Raw genomic sequence first — 25584 nt, 5'->3', positions numbered from 1 at the left:
CTTTCAAATGTGACTTTCCAGCCATTTGTTTTTACATTTTTTATAACCACCTTATTGAGATGTCACATACCATAACATCTCCTTTTAAAGTGTACAAATAGTGGGTTTTAGTATATTCCCAGTTGTGCAACCATCACCACTACCTAATATTAGAACATTTCATCACCTGCCCCAAACCCCATCCCCATTAGCAGTCATTCTCCACCCCCTCCCTTCAGCCTCTGGCAACCATTAGTTATTATCTCCCCTGTTTTATTGTGGTAAAACACACAGAACATAAATTTAACATTTTTTAAGGATTCAGTTTAGAGGCATTAAGCACATTCACACTGTTGTGCAACCATCACCGCCATACATCTCCAGAACTTTTTCATCTTCCCAAACTGGAACTCTGTACGCATTAAGTAACAACTCCCTCTTTGTCCACTCTCCCTGACGCTGGTAACCACTAATCTACCACCTGTCTCTATGAATCTGACTATTCTAGGTATATCTCCTATCAGTGGAATAATACACTGAAGGACTTTTGAAGGATGACTGGACTCCACTGATGGCTGTAGTCACAGTTTTCTATAAAGCTATAAAGGACAATGAACTTTCAGGCTGCCAATGTCAAGCCCCACGGAAGACTCCGAAATAATAACTCGCATGTAGTTACCAGTATAGTCGTCAAAGTTGACTCTTCCTCTCATCGTGTTTACGACGGACTCTGGCTGCTCAAAAATTTCCTTCTGCATAAATGAACTGAAGTTGCCTAAAGTAATATAAATTACATCATTAAAATAACAAATTTGTACACAACTAAAAGTCTGCCTCCTGTAACATCATCTTAGTAAATGAAAAGAGGGCTCATGCATTAGAGTACAATATTCACATATGATTGGGGCGCCTGGGTGGCGCAGTCGGTTAAGCGTCCGACTTCAGCCAGGTCACAATCTCGCGTGTCCGTGAGTTCGAGCCCCACGTCAGGCTCTGGGCTGATGGCTCGGAGTCTGGAGCCTGTTTCCGATTCTGTGTCTCCCTCTCTCTCTGCCCCTCCCCCCGTTCATGCTCTGTCTCTCTTTGTCCCAAAAATAAATTAAAAAAACGTTGAAAAAAAAAATAAAAAATGAAAAAAAATATTCACATATGACATTTTACCCTATGTGAAGAAAAATAAGCAAGTAAGGAGGAAAACTCACTTTATTAACGTCATACCTAAAATATGCAGTGAGAGCAAAACAGGGAGTGGGAAGCTTAAGTTTTAGAGTCAGATCTAGGTTTAAATCATGGTTCTATCCTTTACCACATAAATGGCTCTGGGGAAATTCTTTATAGTAAGAACAGCAACTACTTCACAGCATTCTCATGTGGATTAATATAGGAAAGACCTGACATATAGCAGTTATGCAATAAACGTTAGCATTTATCCCACCTCGACCCCATGACAAAGGAGGAGAATAAAAACCACGATGGCAATAATCATTAACAGTTAACAAGAGCAAACAGTACGTAGGGCTCACTAAGCATGTCAGGCACTGTTCTGAAGGCTTTACATAAACTAATCCTCAAAACAACCTTAACAAGGTAGGTCCTATTTTCCTCCTTCTGTAAAAGAGAAAACTGAAGCACAGAGAGAGTAAGAGAGGAATAAAGAACAGAACACAAACTATGCTTATGAAGTATCTTAAAAATATCAAGAACCATTTCAATGACCAATCCGTGTTTTTAACATCAAAAACAACAAACCATGAATTAGTTTGAAGGACAACTACTTTAAGACCAGCAGATAATTTTCCAAAGAAACATCCCTTTCCCTCGTGTTATCCCCTCACTCATCATGTGGAAGGTTTCAGTCAACACCGTGTCTCCTTCCCATTAAGAACACCAAGCTATAACACAACAAAAACTTTCACCCTTCATGATCTGCTGGAGTTCCATCTGGAGGGTTTGCACAGCTCGTCCAGGGTGATCTCCTGCAGTTCGTTTAATTCGATGGATAGAAAGACGGCCGTCCACCACCGCTGCAACATCATCATCTTCAAGAAAGATGACGCGATTGGTATGTTCTATGACAGCACTATAAAATGTTCAAGGAGATAATACAATCAACAATCAAGGATGATTATTACAAATAAAACTATCATCAAGACACAGAAACCATGGTTAAAATACAAACCTATCATCCTGGAGTATCTCTGTTAACTTTCTGGTTACCAAGGCCATTCCCTACAGGGCAGTGGGCAGTTAACTAGGGACAATGAATAAAAGGATCTCTGTGCCATACCCTAAACCAAATTAAATTAGATCAGATCAGAAAGCATGGCTATTTCTTCCTCATTCTATCACCAAATCCTCCAATTTTAACTCCTAAATATTTTTCAAAGCTTCTATGTCCACCACCACAAACCAGTTCAAGCTACCATCAGCTCTTGGCTAGACCACCATAGGAACCTGCTAACTTATCCAACCACATGCCCTCTAATCTCCCTCCATCTCTTTTCCATTTCTGCCAAAATGAATGTCAAAAGGCAACTCCAACCAAGATTTCTCCCTCACCCAACAAAACACTTGATGGCTTCCCTTTGGCTCTTCAGAAAACCACAAAGCACAAAGCATGACCCCACTTTCTTCTCTAGCCTCCACTCCCACCAAACTTCCTCTCTCTATGCCAGCCACACTGCTACCCATCCTGAGTTCTCACATATTGATCAATTCACAGAAAGTGAATGTTCTTCCCTCTACCTCTTCACCTAATCGACTACTAATATGTTTTTATCTCTCAAGTGTCATTCCCTTACAGAAATTTACCCATAGGAGTGTAAGTCACCCTGGTATAGGCATTCTGTAGCTCTTGTCACAGGTGGAATTCTACACTTGTGTGACTGATTAAAATTTGTCTCCTCTAATAAGAAAGAGCTCCTTAAGGACAAGTTGTGTGTGTGTGTGTGTGTGTGTGTGTGTGTGTGTGTGTGTGTGTTTAAGGGTTATTTTATTTATTTATTTTTATTTTCTTTTATTTTTTGAATATCTCCACCCCCAACATAGGACTCAAACTCACAAACCCGAGATCCGGAGTCGAATGCTCCACCGAATGAGCCAGCCAGGCACCCATGGGACAAGTATCTTTTTATTTTTACTCACCATTATCTCCTAAGCCTACCACATGGCTTTGCTCAGAGTGTTCAATATAAGTGTCTGAGCGAACGACAAAAGGATAAGCTTCTGCAATTTCTAGTTTAAGCCATAACTGTCAAGTCTGACCAACCTACTTAATGACAACAATGAAGCATCCCAGCACTAACTAACCACCTGCAAAAATTAGGCAACAGTGAAGCCTGTTCCCCCACTGAGACAATGCATTCCCGGCATGATCTAACCTGCAACCTATCTCATCGTTAGATCCCCTTAGGGCACAACAAATGACTCCAAATACTTGTTGGCAATGTGAACGATTCTGCTTTATCCTCATCACTATTAGTATTCCGTTTATAAATGCATCTAAGCATCCCACAGTATTTTTCACTCAAAATGTCTTAGTCTAGTACTATTTCTTTTATAAAAGTGATTATAATCCGTATTACTTCTGAATTAAAAAGGTGAGTGTCCTTATTGGACTAAAACTACAGCGGTTTAGCAACTATACTGTAACTGGTGGGACACTAACCCAGTCTATTCAAATTCCAACCTAAAATCTCTCCTCCCTGTAAGATCTGGCTAAGGCTCCAGAAAGAAGACGAAAAATATACAAGATATCAGTTAATATGCTAGAACAAGTCTCAAGTACTGTTATCTTTTCTTGGAAAACTGACCTACATGCTTTGAATTGAGAGAAAAAATTTTCTTAGGACGCCCATTTCTAAAAAGGGCACCTATATTTCCCTAATTGACAAAATTCTCTTACACAGCATAACAAGATATATACAAAATGACTTCTGGTTTCTATAACATGAAAAGTTTTGCTAAGATTCTCTGAATCAAGGAAGGAAGTTCACCTTGCATCAGATGCAAAGTAATATTCCACTGCTTTTTCTTCAACAGGGAAAAGGCAAGTTGTGCTGTCCACACGAGAGAGATTACAGCTTCCTTTCTTGTCCTTCCCTAGAGCACAGAGGTAACACAATCAGCAAACATGTAGCTCATGGCCAATATAGAAATACACATAATTTTCTTCAAAATCAACAAAAAAACATAGCAACACAAAATAATTTCAGCAATTTAAAAATGCTAGGTAGGTCACCTTATTTCCATGCAATAAGCCAACAAGAACAGACAAAAAGTGTAGAGTGAAATAGCAACTATCAAAGAGAGCGTGGCAGATAAGTGTTACATTACAAATGTTTTAACTATTTCTTTTCCAGGTAAAAGGCAAATAATTCACTAACATCACTAACTCTTTTTTTCAAATCAAAAGTATATATAGGCCTAATCTTAATTTAACCTTATACATAACTTGACAGAATACATATAAGTTTGTGTACCTAAACTTATCATCAAAATTACATTAAAAATGTCAAAATTATGCAATGAAAAATAAAGTGAAGACTAGTGGCATACTAATTTTTTACTATCTGATAACAAAACTTCTCTAGGTTTTAAAAGTCAGCATAACAAATCAGGTTGCAGTCTACACTAATTCTGATTTTAAAACAAAGATACTTAAAACTCTCTAACCATGGTATACCATATATAGCACCTACTGCTAAGGACTGGAAATATTATAAAACCAGAATCTCTTCTTTCTTAAAATTGGATTGGGGCGCCTGGGTGGCGCAGTCGGTTAAGCGTCCGACTTCAGCCAGGTCACGATGTCGCGGTCCGTGAGTTCGAGCCCTGCGTCGGGCTCTGGGCTGATGGCTCCGAGCCTGGAGCCTGTTTCCGATTCTGTGTCTCCCTCTCTCCCTGCCCCTCTCCCGTTCATGCTCTGTCTCTCTCTGTCCCAAAAATAAATAAACGTTGAAAAAAAAATTTTTTTAATTGGATTTTCTTACATTTCTTGTAAGTCAGGATAAAATACGATCCTTCTGCAATAATAATATACTTTTTTTTAAGAGATACAAGTTTATTGAATACACTAAAAAGGACCAGTGGGCAGGACAGCAAAGGAGAGACTAGCTGCCTGCAATAATATCCTTTTAAATCTAGAACTTTAGAATTACGGCATCTCTACTTAACATGTCAAGTCGTGAATGAATTTTTTTTCCTTTTTGCCCATTCGCAACTAAAGTCAAAACTGGAAAGCAAAGTGAAGTCTGACACATTAGAAAGACTTTTTTTAAAAATCACATAAATTAAAATCTATATTAATGTCAGAGAGACAAAAAAGCACCTTTACCTGAGATCAGGACATACCAGACCTTATAACCTACGGACACAACGGCCAGAGGACACTATAAATATACCTGCAAAAATTCATATTGTGTCTGTCGTCTAAAATGCATGTCTATAAAAGACTTGCTTATAATTATTCTTAGAAATGCACATCCAGGAGCGCCTGGGTGTTCAGTCAGTTAAGCATCCAACTCTTGGTTTCGGCTCAGGTCGTGATCTTGTGGTTTCGTGGGTTCGAGCCCCACATCGGGCTCTGCACTGGCACGTGGAGCCTGCTTGAGATTCTTTCTCTCCCTCTCTCTCTGCCTCTCCCCAACTCGTGTTCTCTCTCAAAAAATAAACTTAAAAAAAATTTTGTAAAAATGTACACCCAAAGTTCTCCACAATCCATGCTTATTTGGTGTGTTTCAGACATGAAAATAAAACAGCCCTTTCCATCCAAATTCAACAGCAAAAAGATATTACACTTTAAAAAATACGTGTAAGGTGACATCCTGGAGAAAGTAACGCTACAGAAGGGTAAAGCAGATTGGTGTTCGCCAAGGGCTGGGAATGGGTACAAGGAAGGGCTGGCTACTGAGCTACAGCTGGAGGGAACCTTCACAGGACAGGATTGCTCTATACTTTGATTGTGGTGGTTATACAACCATTGGCACTTGACAACACTCCTGAAACTGCACATCAAAAAGAATGAATTCTACTGGTGTAAAAACAGTGAATCAAAAAACACGCAGAAGGATAGCCCAGCACCTACATTTTCAAAATAAATACAACCAGTTTTGGTTATAAAATGCCCTAAAGGTATCAAGTTTCACTATACTCCTTCTCCAAATGTCATTCTTTGAGTGACAAGGCATATTTAATTATATTATTTAGAAGGATTTAAGATAGCATTGCCTATTTAAATGAAAAAAACATTTACCACTTGATACCTATACAACTGTTACAATCTATAAAATGTTTTGCCGTACAATTATCTCATTTGATTTGAGTGGCACACAATTATGACCATCCCCTTTATTTTGTCCATTGTTACACCTGGAGAAAATAGCAAAAGCCTAAAAGCCATCCCGTGTTCTCCCCTTTACACAGCCTCTTCAATAAGAGGCTAAACTCTTTAAATGAAACCTTGCGGAGCCACACGTTATCTACATACTAGCAACCAGAGAAATAAAGGTCACTAAAATACAATGCCTGATCTTAAATACAATGTCTCATGATAAGTTTCTCGTCTAACTTCTTAAGACCTTAGCCAATGTTTTTCCGTTATTTCTAAAAGCAGTCTAAGAAAATGTGCAAGATAATAACACAAAGGTAATGGATACAGGAGCAGGATTATTAACAGAAATCTGCAACTCTGGATCCAAAATTCTATACCCTCATTGGTAAACTAGTTTTTCCTCTGAAAGGGGAAGGAGAGGGAGGAGAATGTAAGAAGAAATCCTACCATTTCAAGGTCGAAGGCTATTTAAGGAAGTAACTTTCTGCTTTAGATAAAAAAGCTAAAGCAGCCACTATCTAAAGATGAAGAGGTTTAGAGTCCTTTGCTATTTTTTTTTCAAGAAACCAAGAATTATACATTAATAATATGGGTTTCAATTTTCCGAATTTACCACTCCCTACCTTTTACATGGAAAGCTTTTAATAAGTAAATGAAAAGAGCATGCCATTTTGGGGGTCTAATTATATCAATAAAATGATCCATAGTTTGTATGGCTGAAAGTCCTATAAAAAAATAATAAACTTCAAACATAAACAATAACAAAGACTCCAATTTCAAACAAAGCAATCAAGATGTTGAATATAAATCTAAAAGTAAAGTGTCATGCATAAAATAAAGACCATTTAAACATAATTTTATGAGAAGTTAGGATACAGTATTCAAATAACTACCACTGAATTCAATCTACAATAGCCTAACACACAATGCTCTTTTCTCAATGTAAGCATCTTACTTATAATAATGTATCTTACATGATTTCAACTTAAAACAAAAAAATAAATTTTATAATTTCAATCTCAGAAATTTTAAAGAAACAAATTATTAAAAGCAGTTTTCTAAATGCCAAAAGCAGACAGACAAAATATACTCTGCAAATTAGAAAAATGTCAAAATATGTTTCCCCATTAAAAAAAGCACATTTTTAGAGGCCCAGCACATTCATTCACTCCAAGAACAAAGAATTAGTAAAGAATGAACAAAAGAGGGTAAGATTCCTCCCCATCCATGCAGAGTGCATTTCCCACCTCTTTCTCCCTGTGATCCCCACCGTGAGAATTTTGATCCAATCTGAGTCCTAGCTAAGGATATACAACAGAAAAAAATTCTACTCGTCAGAGACATTACAACAACAAATCCTTTTCATGTCTAGACAGAACTACATATACATATGTGTGGATCTAACCAAAGAGGCATTCATTTCAATTTAATGGAAACAATTCTTTATATCTACTGCACTCAATTTATACAGTTTCCTCATGGCATTATGTAAGATTAATTTTTACCTGTTCTGTAGAGAATCGGAATGTGATCAGTAGAGAGTTTATGTTCACTTCGTACACCAATCAAGAGAGGGCTACCTCGTCTGTTGGTGCAAAATTAAGACAGAATTAAGCCATTTTCATAAATAATGCAGTGATACAAATTTTAATGAACCAACATTCTTCAAATAATGTTTAAACTATGCCTTCAGGCTCGACTTCAGGTATAACAAAAGCACAGCATAAACAGAATTTGCAAATATTAGGGCTTCTCACTGTTCTAAAAAGAACATCATGATCAGGCCTAAATATCCTGACAAAAGTAGTGATAGTACAATTCTCTAGGAATCTGTTTAGGATGTATGCTTCCAAAAAATAGGGAAAGTTAAAGTTGGGGGCCTGAAATTAGAGAATATTCAATATCCAAATTCACAAAGTAACCACAGTGTCCCACTAGAGACAAAAGGCCAGTTAAAAATGCCAAAATATATTTGCTTTGTGAAGGGGTTCTGTGAAATGGAAGAGTGGTGAAAAATGGATAGTGGTGAAAAATAAACACCGACATATGGCATGCAGATCTAGGAAAGGGCAAGTCTTTACAGTAAAGGTTAACCATCATGTACAGAGAATACACTTATAATTCAAATGTTTCAAAATACATACAATCATTAGTCATTATTAAATCTGCATGTACCTCGTGCCAACTGCTTGGCCAGGAAAATGAACACTTTTAAATACCAGTGCAAAAGCACCTTCCTATAAAGAAAAAAAAATACATTAGCGATATTTATTACAATCAATTACCAAAATGTGAAATGCCTAAAACATACTGGCTTCAGCACAGAAATTTTTTGTTCACATGCTGCTCTTTTTAAAGTTAAAAACAAGTCTAAATTTTAGGTAGACACTCATTCCTGAGCTTTGGTGTATCCAAGACACTTTTTAACCAAGCCCACTCTTGAAATACACTCAGTAGATAGTAGCTCCAAAACAGACTATTACTTAAAACACTATTTTAACACACTGTCAACACTTTTCAATAGATACATCCTATCTCGGATGTTAGAGTGCAAAGAGGAGAGAATTAGAAAAGACCCCTAGCTCAATATCCAAAAACATTCTCTGGTCCAGTGATTTTATACCACTGTTAACCTCCATGCTCGTTGACCTTGTTACTAGAGATAAAAATATACACAACCACAATCATTAACATGCACACCATACCACTCCCTCAATCCAATCTCCTCAGGGACAGGACCTAAGGAATTCAGGAGTGAATAAAGAAGGAACAGGAGATAGGAGAGATAAGGGACCACCACAGAACACAAACTGGGTTATATAATGAATAGAAACAAGAAAAGGCTGGAAAGGCACAGTACTCTGTCTTGAGTAAAGAGAAGGAACAAGCCTCTATTTTCTCCATCTTCCTGACTCCTCCTTTTGTTGCAGACATCATAAGATGTGGGTAGAAGGAGGAAGTGAGGGCTGGACTTTCAGAGAAAAGTGAAGGGCTTTTAAATGAGAAAGCTAGAGTTATGAGTGGGGAGGACAGTAATCCCTATGCCTTTGGATTTTTGTGGGTCTCTGATATCCTTAATCTTTAACTAGGACAACTGAGACGGGATCAAAAAGAATGCCATTTTTTTTTTTTTTTCTTAAGCTGGGAAATACTTTTCTATAGCGTTACAAGGCCAAGGAAAAATCCCCATAAGGAAAAACACAGAATTGAATATACTGGCTCAGAGACATGCAGCCATTATACCAGAACAGAGTGTGCATTTCACTGAAGCTACCCTTGTGCTAAGTTACTGACTGAGAAGAACATTTGAGTGAGTAGGAAGAAAGTGATGAACCCCTGAATGCATCTATTGTGTACATGTTTGTGTGTGGTATCTATGGGTTTGTGTGTTTTTAGAAAAACTCTTTGATTTTGGATTATTTTTAATTCTCATGACACAAACTACTGAAAAAGTAGAGTTTTAAGTGTGTGGGAAGGGAGTGGTCAGTCAGAGTCCCTCGAAATTATTCAAGTTGAAGAGCACCTTCGGTGGCTCAGTCAGTTAAGTGTCTGACTTTTGATCTCGGCTCAGGACATGATCTCATGGTTTGTTGAGATCAAGCCCCATGTTGGGCTCTGCGATGACAGTGGAACCTGCTTGGAATTCTCTGTCTCCATTCTCTCTGTGCCTCTCTCTCTCTCTCAAAATAAATAAACTTTAAAAAAAAAACAAAAAACATTCTCAAGTTGAATAGTAATATATATATGGGAAATAAAAGCCAAAAATACTTAAGAAATTAGCACAGTTCCTGCTTATCTTAAGAGTTTGTGATAATGTTGGCGATAATCTTAAAAAGCATGGTTTAGGGCGTCCAACTCTTGATTTTGGCTCAGGTCATGACCTCACCGTTTGTTGAGATAGAGCCCCGCATTGGGCTTTGTGCTCATAGCACAGAGCCTGCTTGGGATTCTCTTCCCTCTCTCTCTGTCCCTCTCCTGAGCTTACTCTCTCTCTCCTCGCTCTCTCAAAATAAATAAATACATTTTTTAAAAAACTTAAAACTTATAGTTTAGGAGCACCTCACTGGATCAGTCTGTAGAGCATACGACTCTTGATGTAGGGATTATAGTTAAAGCCATCTTAAAGAAAAAAGTGTGGTTTAATACCAATTGTTGGATAACTCTCTCCACCAACGTAGTAAAACTAATGTCTTGACTTTCCCGGTTGTCATACATGTACTTAACAAGCTTGGCAATTGTCTCTGTGTCTGTTTCAGATTCAAAATCATAGCCTTTGCTTTCCTGTAATTAGAAAGGAAAAAAATTGACACATTTAAGAAAATGTTCATGATATCCAAATCTTTTCTACAGAATTTTTTTCCTCAAAAATTTCACTAACCAACTTCTAATATTTTTTGACCACCATTTCCCATTATCCATTGTTCAAAATGAAGGTCACCATCTAAGTATAGCAAACCCAAAACAGTGAAGTATTTTGTGCAACTGAATATGTGCTTTTAATTATATATACTTGTATATGCCACATATAAATTAAGAAAATTATGGGGCACCCAGGTGGCCAGTTAAGCTTCCAACTCTTGATTTCGACTCAGGTCGTGATCTCACGGTTCATGAGACTGAGCCCCACATCAGGCTCCACACTGTTAGATTCTCTTTCGATTTTCTCTCTCCCCCTGCTCCTGCTCTCTCAAAATAATTTTTGAGATTTTTTTTTTAACGTTTATTTATTTTTGAGACAGAGAGAGACAGAGCATGAACAGGGGAGGGGCAGAGAGAGAGGGAGACACAGAATCGGAAGCAGGCTCCAGGCTCTGAGCCATCAGCCCAGAGCCTGACGCGGGGCTCGAACTCACGGACTGCGAGATCATGACCTGAGGGGAAGTCGGACGCTTAATTGACTGAGCCACCCAGGCGCCCCAAGTTTTAAATAATTAAATAATTTTAAATAATAACTTTAATTTTATATAATTAAATTTTAAATAATTAAAATATTTTGGAATATATAACACCCACAAAACAATAATTCCATAATGAATATAATGATTCTTTCTTGGGTAATGATACCACACTATCCAATACAATAGCCATTAGCTATATGTGGCTATTTAAATTTAAACTAATTAAAATGAGGGGTGCATGGTGGCTCAGTCAACTGAGCTTCTGACTTTGGCTCAGGTCATGACCTCACAGTTCATGGGTTCCAGCCCCATGTAGGGCTCTGAGCTGACAGCTCTGAACTGTCCTCGGATACTCTGTCTCCCTCTCTACCCCTCCCTCCCTCGCTCTCTCTCTCTCTCTCTCTCTCTCCCTCAAAAATAAACATTAAAAAAAATTTTTTTAACTGATTAAAATGAAGTAACATTTTAAATTTGGATCTTCAGTCATACCAGCTCAATAACCACATGTGGACAGTGGCTACTACATTGGATAGCTCAGATACAGGCTTCTAACACTGCAGAAAAGTTCAACTGGACAGCCCCAAGAGGCACTCATGAAGGTCATCATCATGAACAATATTATACAGTACATGGCTATTTAGGGCATAGAACCTTCATTTAATCTGTCCTAATTCTTCTTATATACCCTGAAGCTTTTAAAAATGCCAAACAATGGGGCACTTGGGTAGCTCAGTCGGTTAAGCATCTGACTTCGGTTCAGGTCATGATCTTACAGTTTGTGAGTCTGAGCCCTGCGTCGGGCTCTGTGCTGACAACTCAAAACCTGGAGCCTGCTTCGCATTCTTTGTCTCTCTCTCTCTCTGCCCCTTCCCCTGTCTCTCGTGCTCTGTCTCTCTCTCTCTCTCTCTCTCTCTCTCTCTCTAAAATAAACACTGAAAAAAAGTTAAAAAATAAAATAATTTTTTTTTTTTTTTAATTTTTTTTTTTTCAACGTTTATTTATTTTTGGGACAGAGAGAGACCGAGCATGAACAGGGGAGGAGCAGAGAGAGAGGGAGACACAGAATCGGAAACAGGCTCCAGGCTCTGAGCCATCAGCCCAGAGCCTGATGCGGGGCTCGAACTCACGGACCGCGAGATCGTGACCTGGCTGAAGTCGGACGCCTAACCGACTGCGCCACCCAGGCGCCCCTAAAATAATTATTTTTAAAGTAATTATTTGTAAAGTAATTATTTGTCATTCACATAAGAAACAAAAATATTCCACTATCACAAAGAAAAGTCCAGTAAGCCACCAAACCCTTGTAGCCATCTTGGGAATTACTTGATCATACCGAGATGGTGCTGCTGCAACCCCAACAAATAAACTCACTGCTCTCAAAGCCTGGTGTCTTTTCAAGTTACTTTACTTACCAAAAACTTTTTCAAGTCTTTGTAGTTGGTGATAATTCCATTGTGAATAACAATAAATTCTAAAAGAGATAAAAAGTATTGATGATAAAAAATTACAGGTCTAGTAAACACTATCAACAGCCACAACTATCAAGCCACATGCTAGAATTCCAGGTGTAATCAAGTATCTTCTACTTTTCATTATCAGATTATCCTTGAGTAGATCAGCAGCATTATTTACGTGGTTTAGTGGAAGCACACTGTGCTAGAGAGGTGGATACAGACTATCCAGTATAGAATATAATAAACTGGGGTCTAGAGACATCAATTTCATTTGTGGCTAAACTACTAATCTAATCCCACCCTATGAAAGGGGTAAATTTACTGAGGTTTCTTCATTTGCAAAACAAAAAGGTGACCAATACAACTATTCTTCCCCATTCTCCCCCAATCTGCCCCTCTCCCTGGCACATGCTTCTCTCTCTCTCTCTCTCTCTCTCTCTCTCAAAATAAAAATAAATGTTTAATTAAAAAAGAAAAAAGAAAGATCAGCTATCTAGATCTATAGTATTTTTCACTATTTCACTCAGACTATTGTCTGAGATCCAGACAATTCTTAAAATGTCAGATAAATAAATGTTAAAACAGCATTCCAAGATCAAATACATATGTGGCAGGATAATTTTCATCTTCTTGATTAGAGGAGTTGGCAATATTTATAGCCCTCAACAGTGTATGCAAAGACCACTAATATGGATTTTTATTTAAAATTCTTAAAAATTATTCTTTAAAATTAGAATACTGGGGCATCTGGCTGGCTCATTGCTAGAGCATGTGACTCTTGACCTCAGGGTCATGAGTTCAAGCTCCAAATTGGGCATGGAGGCTACTTAAAACAAAAAACAATTGTAAAATTAGAATACTAAATTATCAAAATGTTTTTAAATATACTTAAAGATCTGACATTTGGGGCTGATATTAAATGAGCTTGAATTAAATTAATTACAAATCAAATAATACACATTTTTCACTAGATTTTTAAGTGAAAAAAGATACCACCAAATGATACTACAAAAATAAATCCAAGAAAAACATTTTATTGCTGGAACACAGAATCATAAACAGCTGACTGCTAGATACAAAGCCCTAAAGCTCAAGCCCGGTCCTGGGCTCTGTGCTGACAGCTCGGAGCCTGGAGCCTGGAGCCTGGAGCCTGCTTCGGATTCTGTGTCTCCCTCTCTCTCTGCCCCTCCCCTGCTCATGCTCTCTCTCCCTCTCTCTCTCTCAGAAATAAAATAAACATTAAAAAAAAATTTTTTTAAGGACTAAAAAATGTGTTAAATGGTTATCTACAGATAAGGAATAAGGATGAGGAAATAGCATACAAATTAGACTTCTTTTTAATATGACTTAGTTTATTGATATGACTTCAGAATTATGCACATAGTTCGAAATAAAATTAATTTTTAAAGATGGTCAATCCCTAAAAAGTAAAATAAAACATATCAACATAATGTATCTGATTATACCACGACCACAGAGAATTATTCCAAGTGACTCGAAAACACAGTAATTTGATTACATATTTCTAAAGAGATACACTCTAAGGACAAAAATACTAACAAAAAATCAACAAAGAACAGTAAACATACTTATGGTGTTGGTATTAGGATTCCAGTGTATGCAGATGACATAATAAATCAAATAAGTTATGTTGCAGGTGTTAAGAATGGAGTTTTTAGGTGTGATCGGAAAGAAATCTATCAGAGCAAGGAGGTCAAGTAAAAACCTTCCAGCGTTGGATGTGAATAGGAAGTGTTAGTGTAATATTATGCCGTGTTTTATCTTTCAACTTCTACATGCACGCACCCACCCACAGAGCTATGTCCACCTAAAAGGCCTAGGTGCATGAGCACTTCTAATAAGCACCTGGTTTCTAGTCTTTATATACCATTTCCACTAAAAGGAACTAAGGTTCCTTAGAGAAATGGCTGATTCCAAGTCTGGGGCAAAATTAGATGAACCTGAAACATCTCAACCTACCAGAAAATAACAAAGACTGTTAAGCCTACTGGTGTCATGTCAAAAGGACTCAGGAACCAACCTAAATTAGCTCCAAAGGCCAAAGATGGGAAAATTTGTACATCAATATACATTATAACTTCCGTGTTTTTAAAAAATGCAATATTTTAAATCTGAGTTTATAATGATAAAAAGAAACTCATTTATCTTAGAACATGAGAACCACTTCATCTTTGAAAAATGGTAAAGTGAAAATATCAAATATTTATCCTGTCTCTCGTATATAATCTGTAACTCTGGGTAACTAAGCAGTTGATAGGGAGAAGTTTCTTTTTATAGAAGTATTTGAGATAAGTGAAAAGTGAATGACAGTATTTGACTATCACCATTTTACAAATCCCTAAAGAAATAATTAATGTTGGCAATGATCTATGGCCACTAATACAAAGAGAAAAATGCCTAAACGTTATATACCTCCACACGTAAATCAATACCATACCAATTTATAGTAAATAGAAGGGGCAGAGAAACATGTTAAATGACACCATGGGATGCATACAAATAGCAAGATCTAGACTGCAGGAAACCCTACAGGACAAACAACACAGTAAACTGCAAGGGAAAGGGAGAGAAAGGGAGAACTTCCAAAATAATCTGAGTGGAGGAATATAGAGAAATAGAACTGATTTTGTATTGATAAATGTTAAAGCTGGGTAACAGATACATCAGGTTCTACATACCGTCTACTTCTGATTATGTCCGAAACTTTCCAGATTAAAAAAAAATTAAAATAATGAAAACATAAGAGTCTTCATTCTCCCATTAGCCATCCCTCTGTAATCATTCCAAAGCATGCAGAATGTGTTCATACCATTATTTTTATCAGAGCGCTGGGGATGGCTATTGACAGGATTGGGTTCTCCATGTGTTGCCCAACGGGTATGAGCTATTCCAAGATGTACATCAAATTCTATATCCAAATCCATATCCTGTTGCTCTGAAGAATATAAAATGAAAAATTCCAATATTAAATCATGCTGTAGAGATAATGCTAGAATCTATATTTAAACTAATTATTACAGGACACCTGGGTGGCTCAGTTGGTTAAGCATCCAACTTCAGCTCAGGTCATGATCTCGAAGTCTGTGGGTTTGAGCCCTGCTTGGGCTCTGTGCTGACAGCTGAAGCCTGGAGCCTGCTTCAGATTCTGTTTCTCCCTCTCTCTGCCCTTCCCCTGCTTGTGCACTCACTCTCTCCCTCCCTCTCTATCTCTCAAAAACAAAGAAACATTGGGGCGACTGGGTGGCTCAGTCAGTTAAGCGTCCAACTTTGGCTCAGGTCATGATATCACGGTTTGTGAGTTAGAGCCCCATGTCAGGCTCTGTGCTGACAGCTCAGAACCTGGAGCCTGCTTTGAATTCTGTGTCTCCCTCTCTCTCTCTGCCCCTCCCCCGCTCATGCTCAGTCTCTCTCTCACTCTCTCAAAAATACACATTAAAAAAAATTTTTTTTTTTTAAAAGAAGAGCAAACTGCTCAGAAGTCTCAAATAGAAAAGTCATGCATTTTACTTTAGCAGTCTTTGTGGTTTTTATACTGGCTAATCAGGAGTCCTTTTAAAACACAAATCTGATCAGGAAACAACGCTTAAAATCCTTGAACAGATTTCCATTGCTTAAAAAGTGGTCTGCATCCCTAGCTACCCATTTCAATCATCTTAAACCTGGTCACAGGGATTTATAAAAAGATCCTCAAATTTAACATGGAACCAGAGAGCCATTTTCTCACAAGATAAAGTCCCAGTACCTTTCCATGGGATACAACGCCCTTCACCATCTGGCCCCTACTTACCTGTACATTCTCATTCTCTCCACCCCTCTACAATTACACATCAAAGCTCTCAATACATCTTTTACAAATAACAACAGCTACCATTTACTGAGAACTTACTTGATGCTAGATACTAACAACTTCTCATCACTCTATCCCTATAAATATGACCCAAGCAACCACCAACCAAACTCCTTCAACAGAATTCTAACTGGTCTCCCGATGTCCAATTTTCCTTTGTACAATCTAGTCTGCACACTAACCAAAGTGACCCCGTTAAATCATGTCAATCCCCTATGCAAAATTTTCTGATAGTTTCCCATGGCATATGTAGTAAAGTCCATCATTCTTAAGACCCCATATGACCTAGCCCTCAGTCACCTCTCCAGCTCATCTCGTGCCACTCTCCCCCTCACTGGCTAGCCCACTGACTTTCAGCCCACATTGAGTCTTTGCACTTGGTGTTCCTTCTGCCTAAAATCTCCCGCCTTCAGAAAATAATGTGGTCTCTGCTCAAATGTCACCTCTACTGTATTTTCTCCTCACAGCACCTATCACTACCTAACATTATATATTTGTTTGTTGTCTGGCCATCTCACTAGACAGTAAGTCCCACTGAGCCAAGGAGTCTGCCTATCTAGTTCTCTACTGTGTCATCAAGACCTAGCACAATGGCTAGAATATAGTAAGCACTCAAGAAGTATTCATTTTGTTACTGAATCCTCACAATGCTCTATTAGGTACTACTGTCCCCATTTTATAAAGAAACTGAGGCTCTAAGAGGACAAAGAACCTGCCCTAGGTCATAGCTAATAGGAAGCAGAAACAGGATTGGAACCCAAGTCTGGATGACATCCAGAGATAACAAATGTTAACATATAGCCATTCGTGCTTTACATCTCATGATGTAAAATGTAAAACAACCTTAAATTTTTATCACGTCCTAGAATAACAGCCTTCTTTTGCCACCAAATCTCACTGCCTTTACTATCGACACCATCTAATGACAGCACCTACTCTCTATGACAGTACTTACTCCTGTGTTTAAATTTCCTCATCTACAAAATGAAGATGATAGTTTTACCTACTTCATGGGTTATACTAAGCACTAGTAAGGCACTCAGTGGAATGTCTGGGACACACCAATAATAAATGTTATCTATTACTATTGAAGTCAGAAGTTACTGATAACCAATCTAATGGCCTTTTCTGAAATGACTTCCTTTCTCTTTTGTCTTAAGGGGTCAAAAACTGAAACTTGCTACAAGTAACAAGGTGAATACCATAAACATCCAAATACCCACCCCAGAGTTAACAAATGTTAATGTCTAACCATTTGTGCTCTAGATTTTTTTAAGATCTAAAACATAAAAAATGCAATTGGTGCCTCCTTTATGCCCTGGCCCCATCCCATTCCTCCCCAGGGAATTCGCAGGTTAATGGAGCACTTCTCCACCTGTGCCTTTGTACATCTAATAGAGACAGTAACATGTGTCCACAAATGATAGTATTCTTTTGTTTTTTGAATGGTACTAACTTTACACATCTCTAAGGATGCTTTTTTCATTTTTTCACTCAACATTAGGTTCCCACAACCTATCCATGTTCCCACATGCAGAACCAGATCCAGTATACTCCTTTCAAAAGCTACATGTGTTCATTCACTATACTACATACAACTTAGTCTCCTGTTGTCTTACTGGTAGACATTTAGGTTGTTTCTCCATTTTGCTGCAATGAATCTTGTCCTATCTCCTTATCCATAGTTTCAAGTATACGCCCAAGAATGGAAGCACTTGGTCACAGGGTATAGGCATCTCCATTTAGATACTGCCAGCTTCCTCTCCAAAGTGATTTATCAGTTACAAATTCACCAGCAATGTCTGCAAGTTCCCAATCCTCCACTCTCTTTCTGACTTTCCTTCAGGAGGTGGCAAGTCTCAATATGCTGTTATACAAAAATGGTGATTCTGGTCACAATCTGCCTTCCAGCCTCCCACACTCAACTACCTATAATGTAGAGTGAAAGGACCATTCCATCAAATTTGGCTTCCCTATTTCTTATCTTTGCCGACGCTCTTCTATTCAGAAGGTCCTCCCTTCTCACCCTCTTTGCCCACATAGAATCAGTAGGCATTCCTTATACATCCCAAGTCTCTCCAACAGTGCCCAACTTCAAGTGGGACCTAGCTCTCCCCTGAATCCTTAAGCAATTTGTTTGTTCTCTCCTATGGAAACTATACAATCAGCCTGGTATACAGGTACACACAGCAGACCGAATAGTTATACTACAGTTTTTGAAGTATAGTTATTTGGGTGCCTGCCTCATCCCTAAACTAATCTTACCCACAATACATGCAGCGTAAGTATTGATCTAATTTGTTAAACAAGTACTACAAGGCTAACTGTTTGGCTTATGTGGAAAAAAAAGTGACTAAGTCTATCATTCTCCTCTTCTACCTGCACTCCTTTATCATGACATCCATTTGAGCAGGTACATAAAAAACCTACTGCTTCCTGCGGTTTGTGGAAGATTTTTTTTAATGTTTTTTTTTTTTTTTTCCAATTTACTTCAAAGCTTTCGTTTTGTTTTGAAGTTTCCTGTGAAAAATTAAAATGTTTAAGCATAATGTTATGAACTACATATTGAGAAGTATATCCTCTTTAATGCAGCATGTATCTCTGGGCAACTACTTTATACCAGGGAAGTAAGAAAATCTGAAAGAAAACATGATAGTTACCTAATTATAGCAGACCTACTAAAAAGAGCAACATCCAGACTGACTATATGTCCAAACTAGGCATGTACTCCAAAGTGAAGACACTAGAATAAGTGCACCACTAAAAATACCTTTGCTCTATGAAAGGCCTTCCTCAGGGATGGTGGTTCCTTCATTTTCGGATACTGAGCTTGCTGTGAACACAATGTACCTAGCTAATTTCCTCCCCTAGTTAATATGGTCATTTTTGAAGCTAAGGTATATTGCACACTAGCAGAGATAATAACAAAACTACTTTTCTTCCCTTCCTTCCACTTTAAACATCACTTTTCTTAAATGAACCCCAAGTATGGAAAGGGAATTTGTTAGGAGAGGGAGAAGGAAACAAAGGGAGGGGAGAGGGGACAAAATTCAAACTAAGTACATTACTGTGAACTTCTTCATCCAGTGCCTTAACTTTCCCTTTCTTCTTAATGAGCTGGATCTTGCAGGCATTGGCTTCCCAATCCTTGTCATTGCCTCCATCAACTCCCACACCTAAATCATCGAGAGGCAGAAAAGCTAGATTTAGAAACTTAGATTATCATCGTGAGACACAACTTTTAATTACAAATTATTTTTTCATCTAATTAATTCATTTGTTCATCAATTCACATTTACTGAAAACCTATTATATGTCAATAAACATGATAGCTGCTAGAAACAAAAATGAAATTAATTCAATTTTTATCTTCAAATTTCTAATGGGTCTACTCAGAAGAGAGGGAACAAATCATAACAATACAGTGTGGGTTTGGATTATATGATACAAGTACCACAGATGGGGGGGGGGGGAAGCACTATAGTTTGGGTGGCACCCTGAGCACCATGGAGAAACCCAGAAGATCAGCCAGCACCTACCTCAGAAGCAAAATACACAAGGACAATCAGGGAACACATTCCTCGAAATTCTACTTAAGTTTCTAAAGAATTTGAAAAAGTTACCCAAAGGTACTAAAAAAGTATGGAGTAGTTTTAAGTAGAGAAACCAAAAATGTTTAGAAGACTCTCTTTGGAAACGGAGTAGACTGAAAGGGAGGAACAGCTGTCAGAAGATGATAGCTACAGGAAAGCAAAAGTGAGGAGGCCCTGAACCAAACAGTGGTGATGAAGACAGAGATCAGTGATACTGAGGGTAGAACTGGCTGGATGCAATGTGAGAAGGCAGGCTGGGTCTGGGATACCTTCTAGGCTCACAGGACTTGTTGAATGATTGCTGATAAAAGGAATACAGAAAGAACAGCGTGGGGAGTATGTTCATTTCACTTCTGGGCATGCAAAGTTTATAGTATCATGGTTTATCCAGGAAGAAAATTCTAAGAGGCAACTGGAAATACATGTCTGCAGCTTGGGAAATACATGTGGGTTATTCATCACCAACATATGGGAGGCTGATGAAGTCAGAGCTCACCCATGACGATACAAAGTAAGAAAAATGGGCGTAGGAAAGAATCTTAAGGAACATTAATATTTAAGCAAAGGTGGAAGAAAAGTAGCCCTCAAAGCAAACAAAAGAACCAGCATATTAAGAAGAGAATATGTGTTATCCAAAAGCTAAGGAAGGAGAGAATTTTATGAACAAAGGAGCTGAGGAATTCACTTTCTATTAACTGAGGAAGTTATGGAAAGTAAGTGCCCATTACATTCGGCAATGTCAAAGGTACAGAAAAGGCTTAACATAGCAAGCCTGACACCGCTTTCCTTAGAAAGGTCTGCCTGCAAAGTTGGCCCTTGGCTGGCATCTGGGAACCTGGGATTTCAGGAGGGTTACCTAATTGATAAAGAATGGCTGGGGCGCCTGGGTGGCGCAGTCAGTTAAGCGTCCGACTTCAGCCAGGTCACGATCTCGCGGTCCGTGAGTTCGAGCCCCGCGTCAGGCTCTGGGCTGATGGCTCAGAGCCTGGAGCCCGTTTCCGATTCTGTGTCTCCCTCTCTCTCTGCCCCTCCCCCGTTCATGCTCTGTCTCTCTCTGTCCCAAAAATAAATAAAACGTTGAAGAAAAAAAAAAAAAAAAAAAGAATGGTTTACTGCACCTTATTAACTGCAAACAATGTGGCTTATACTGAACATCTGCTTCCACTCTGGGAGTCCAGAATTGTGGTGCGTGTTAGGCAGATGGGAGCAGCCTCAAATAAAAGCTTGGGCACTGAGTGGTTTCAGTGATACACATTTCACAACGTTGTCACAGCTGGCTGAATTAAGTGCACAATGTGGGACTCCAACAGGAGAGAACGCTCAAAAGTTGTGCCTCATATCCTCCAGACTTCACCCCATGTGTCTTTTCTCCTTGCTGATTTTGCTCTGGATTCTCTTGTTGGAATAAATCCTAGTCATGAGTACAACTATATGCTGAGTCCTCCTTGGGAGGTGGTCTTGGGGACCCCTAACATGGTTAAGGAAAGGAGCTAGAATACACCATTAAGCTGACAAAAAGGTATTTTTATTTGCTTTGCCATTTATTTAAGGTGGAAGAATCTCAGGCAAGTTTATATGCCAAGAGCAGGGAATCCTTAGAGAAAAAGAAATTAAAGTTACAAGAAAGAAAAAAGATAATTTATAAAGTAAGGCCTTCAAGAACTTTGTTCTACCATGAACATGCCTCAGGTGATTTATGTTTTTATAGTAACATTCTCAACAAAGGAAAATATCCATAAGAAGTAATATAAATGGTAATACTGTTGACATTACATGAATAAACCCTTTGAACATAATAAAAGATAAAAATTCTTTTTATGTTTACTCGAAAATAAACATTACTAAAGAATCTAGGCAACAAATAAAACCTCTTTATATAGATTCAAGAATCATGTAGAACCTATTAATATTTTTTTAAAAGGATGGGGAGCCTGGGTGGCGCAGTCGGTTAAGCGTCTGACTTCAGCCAGGTCACGATCTCGCGGTCCGTGAGTTCGAGCCCCGCGTCGGGCTCTGGGCTGGTGGCTCGGAGCCTGGAGCCTGTTTCCGATTCTGTGTCTCCCTCTCTCTCTGCCCCTCCCCCGTTCATGCTCTGTCTCTCTCTGTCCCAAAAAAATAAATAAAAACGTTGAAGAAAAAAAAATTTTTTTTTAAAAATAAAAGGAAATACCAGCAGAATCATAGCCTCTGTACTCCAGTCTCTGAAGGCCTTTGATTAGGGTCTCCAAGATTTCTCGTCTTGTGCGAGGAACATGGTAGTTTAAGTAAGCAAATATACCTGCAAATGAACAAATATTTAATAAAAAATTTGACTAATGAAACAAAATTGACACAATTATGACAAAATCTTCATCTCCATAATTATGTCTAAGATGTGCAGAAATATGAAGCTAGAGTCATCTTTAAAAAAGAAGAGGCACATGGGTGGCTCAGTTGGTTAAGCATGCAATTCTTGATTTTGGCTCAGGTTACGATCTCACAGTTTGTGGGTTCCAACCCCATCAGTCTCTGTGCTGACAGGGTGGAGCCTGCTTGGGATTCTCTCTCTCCCTCTCTCTCTGCCCCTCCCCAGTGCACATGCACTCTCAAAATAAATAAGAAATAAAGAAATAAGAAAGAGAGAAACAAAGAAACAAAGAAAGAAAAAAAGAAAAATTCTCACTTCAAATTATTGAAAGGTGGTGAAACATTTATAAAGGGGTATTTCTCATTAATATAAAAGACTAAAGCAAATAAATGTTTAGTTTTTGCAAAGCTTATAAAGCTAGTCACATATCTTCCATCACTGCCACTTTGTCAGGTAAAATTTAACTTGGAAAAATGAACCAATCAGGGGCACCTGGATGGCTCAGCTGGTTGAATGTCTGACTTTGGCTTAGGTCATGATCTCAAGGTTTGGGAGCTCGAGCCCCGCATTGGGCTCTGTCCTGACAATGCAGAGCCTGCTTGCGATTCCCCCTCTCTCTCCCCCTCTCTCTGCCCCTTCCCTGCTCACACTCTCTCTCAAAAATAAATAAATAAACTTAAAAAAAAATTTTTAGATTAATCAATCAACAAATTCGTGGTTTATGTCCTATATATTGAGCATTGTTTAAAACATTTTCCAAAATATTTTAAGCAACACATGGACCCTACAAAACTATATAGATGGAATAATTTTTCTTATATCCAATGATCCTGGTATCAATATCAGTAACAATAAACAACTTATAAATATCAAAGATGTGAAAAATAAAACCTAAATAATTTAATAATAGGGAAAAATGGACTAAGATATTTCCTTAAGGGAAAATGGCTGGAATCTTTTGTTCACCAGATACTACCAAAGATAAACAACTATTATGGTACATGTTAACACCTACTGAGAATTCACCAAAGAAGGAGTACTTATTTGGAAAAAACAAAATTAGAATAAAAAGGACTAGTACAAAGCGAACTGAACCAGAAAAGAAAACAAGCAGTAGAACATAGGTAAAGGAAGTCTACATTAAAAATAATTCTTTAGGGGCATCTGGGTGGCTCAGTCAGTTAGGCATCCAACTCCGGCTCAGGTCATCATCTCATGAGTTTGGGCCCTGCGTCGGGCTCTGTGCTGACAGCTCGGAGCTTGGAGCCTGCTTCGGATTCTGTGTCTCCCTCTCTCTCTGCCCTTCCCCTGCTCACACTGTCTCTCTCACTCTTAAAAATAAATACACATTAAAATTTGTTTTTTAATTTTTATATGCTTATTCACTTTTTAAAAAAAATTTTAATGTTTATTTGAGAGAGACAGAGAGAGAGAGAGAGAGAGCAAGCACATGAGCAGGACAGGGCCAGAAAGAGGGAGACAGAGGATCTGAAGCAGGTTTTACACCATGAGCGCAGAGCCCAACTCGGGGCCTGAACTCACAAACCATGAGGTCATGACCTGAGCCAAAACCAAAAGTCAACCACTTATCCAACTGGCCACCCAGGGACCCCCATTTATTCTTTTCTGAGAGACAGAGCATGAGTGGGGGAGGGGCAGAGAGAGAGGGAGACATAGAATCTGAAGCAGGCTCCAGGCTCTGAGCTGTCAGCACAGAGCCTGACGCGGGGCTCGAACACATGAACCCGTGAGATCATGTCCCGAGTCAAAGTCCGACACTCAACCGACTGAGCCACCCAGGCGCACCAGAAGTCCACATTTTAAAAACAGCAGCATGAGGAATGCCAACCACATCTCATATTTGATTGTTCTGTCTCAAAAGTCTCTCTGAATCCAGAATGGTCTCCCCTACTGCCCTGTCTTCCCCCCCGACACCAACTTACTGGCAAGCTGAGGCCAATTTTCTTGTTGAATGTCTCACCTTCTGGCTGTGTCTAATTGCTTAAGCTAGAAAGAATCTAACCAATTCCTCTATTCCTTGTAGTTCCTGTAGATTGGGAGACAGATCTAAAGACTTGATTGAGTTAGATTAAAATTTGAGGGCAAGAATTACTCACAATGTACGTATTTTATACTGTCCGTAGGTCCCTTATTAATGATGTTAAGATTGTCACTAGTAAAGACAATCAGATCATCTAGCCTATCATATTCTGAAAGCATCTTCAGAATACTTTTCAGGGCTTTAGATATTGACAGCACTGATTTTAAGACATTCATATTCTCTTTCTTCGTGATCTATATAATAATGGAGCACTTCCCAATCAGTGGCATCTTAAATTCAATAAAATACTACATATCGTGTTCCAATTCAAAACCTGCTTTTTCCTTGAGAGGAAGCACTACTGTTACCAGTAATTATCACTGTCATTTTGGGGCTCACTTTTGGAACAAAGAAAAGAAGACGAGGCATAGAGGAAGAAGTCAGAGCAACATTTCTCCATACATAACCAGGCAGGAATTGAAAGGAAGAAAAGGACAACGTATGTAGAAAAGCTTTCTAAGATCAAAGTAACAGAGCTGGAAAAAGAAAACACAGAGGGGAGGGGATTAATCTAAGTCATCCGTGCTTAGAGAAATGAGAGACAAAAGAGACTGAACCTGTCAATTTTACAGACCAGCCCCTCACCAGGACTCCTGGCCCGAGACAAGTGCACCTGCTGGCATTGGTGGGTTATCTGTACTCATGGGGTAGCTGGGAAAATATAATGGCAAATAACCAGTCAATCAGGCATACAGGACATGTTCGCAAGGGAGGCATTCATAACTCAAAATGGTGCTTATTCGCATAGAAATCACTAGAATGAGCCCCATTTCAGGTCTTTGACTTGTCTTCTCAAACCTCCCACAAACAGTTCTACTTTAGATTAACTACTAAAAGCCTAAAAATCAACTCTCCACTGCTCTTTGGTAACTGCTTCAATACCACACACACTAGTTTTATGGAGCACAGATTTTCCTCTCCTATTATCACCATGTGCTTCCCAAGTATAAGTTTTCTTATTTATTAATGGAATATTCTTGAAATAAATATCCCCCTAAATGAAGTGGATGCTT

At 38.5% G+C, this 25584-nt stretch overlaps 1 protein-coding gene across 2 annotated transcripts in view; it reads right to left on the bottom strand.

Annotated features, from left to right (window-relative positions):
• Nucleotides 1-25584, bottom strand: part of GFPT1 (glutamine--fructose-6-phosphate transaminase 1) — a 55726-nt gene that overhangs the window by 22905 nt on the left and 7237 nt on the right. Inside the window, exons 2-12 of one of the 2 annotated variants that reach the window (XM_040458660.1) lie at nucleotides 22294-22401; nucleotides 19599-19706; nucleotides 15493-15618; nucleotides 12621-12679; nucleotides 10457-10591; nucleotides 8486-8547; nucleotides 7816-7895; nucleotides 7558-7611; nucleotides 3975-4080; nucleotides 1896-2059; nucleotides 659-754 (exon numbers count right to left, since the gene is read on the bottom strand). In XM_040458660.1, the coding sequence (XP_040314594.1) occupies nucleotides 659-754; nucleotides 1896-2059; nucleotides 3975-4080; nucleotides 7558-7611; nucleotides 7816-7895; nucleotides 8486-8547; nucleotides 10457-10591; nucleotides 12621-12679; nucleotides 15493-15618; nucleotides 19599-19706; nucleotides 22294-22401 (1098 nt within the window). The remainder of the gene's footprint in view (nucleotides 1-658; nucleotides 755-1895; nucleotides 2060-3974; nucleotides 4081-7557; nucleotides 7612-7815; nucleotides 7896-8485; nucleotides 8548-10456; nucleotides 10592-12620; nucleotides 12680-15492; nucleotides 15619-19598; nucleotides 19707-22293; nucleotides 22402-25584) is intronic. The other variant, XM_040458661.1, reaches the window with a different exon arrangement.

Source organism: Herpailurus yagouaroundi, unplaced genomic scaffold, assembly GCF_014898765.1.
Source record: "Herpailurus yagouaroundi ecotype Mexico unplaced genomic scaffold, PumYag 221, whole genome shotgun sequence".
In the NCBI taxonomy this organism is placed as follows: domain Eukaryota; kingdom Metazoa; phylum Chordata; class Mammalia; order Carnivora; family Felidae; genus Herpailurus; species Herpailurus yagouaroundi.
This window is presented reverse-complemented; position numbering and strand designations above follow the sequence as displayed.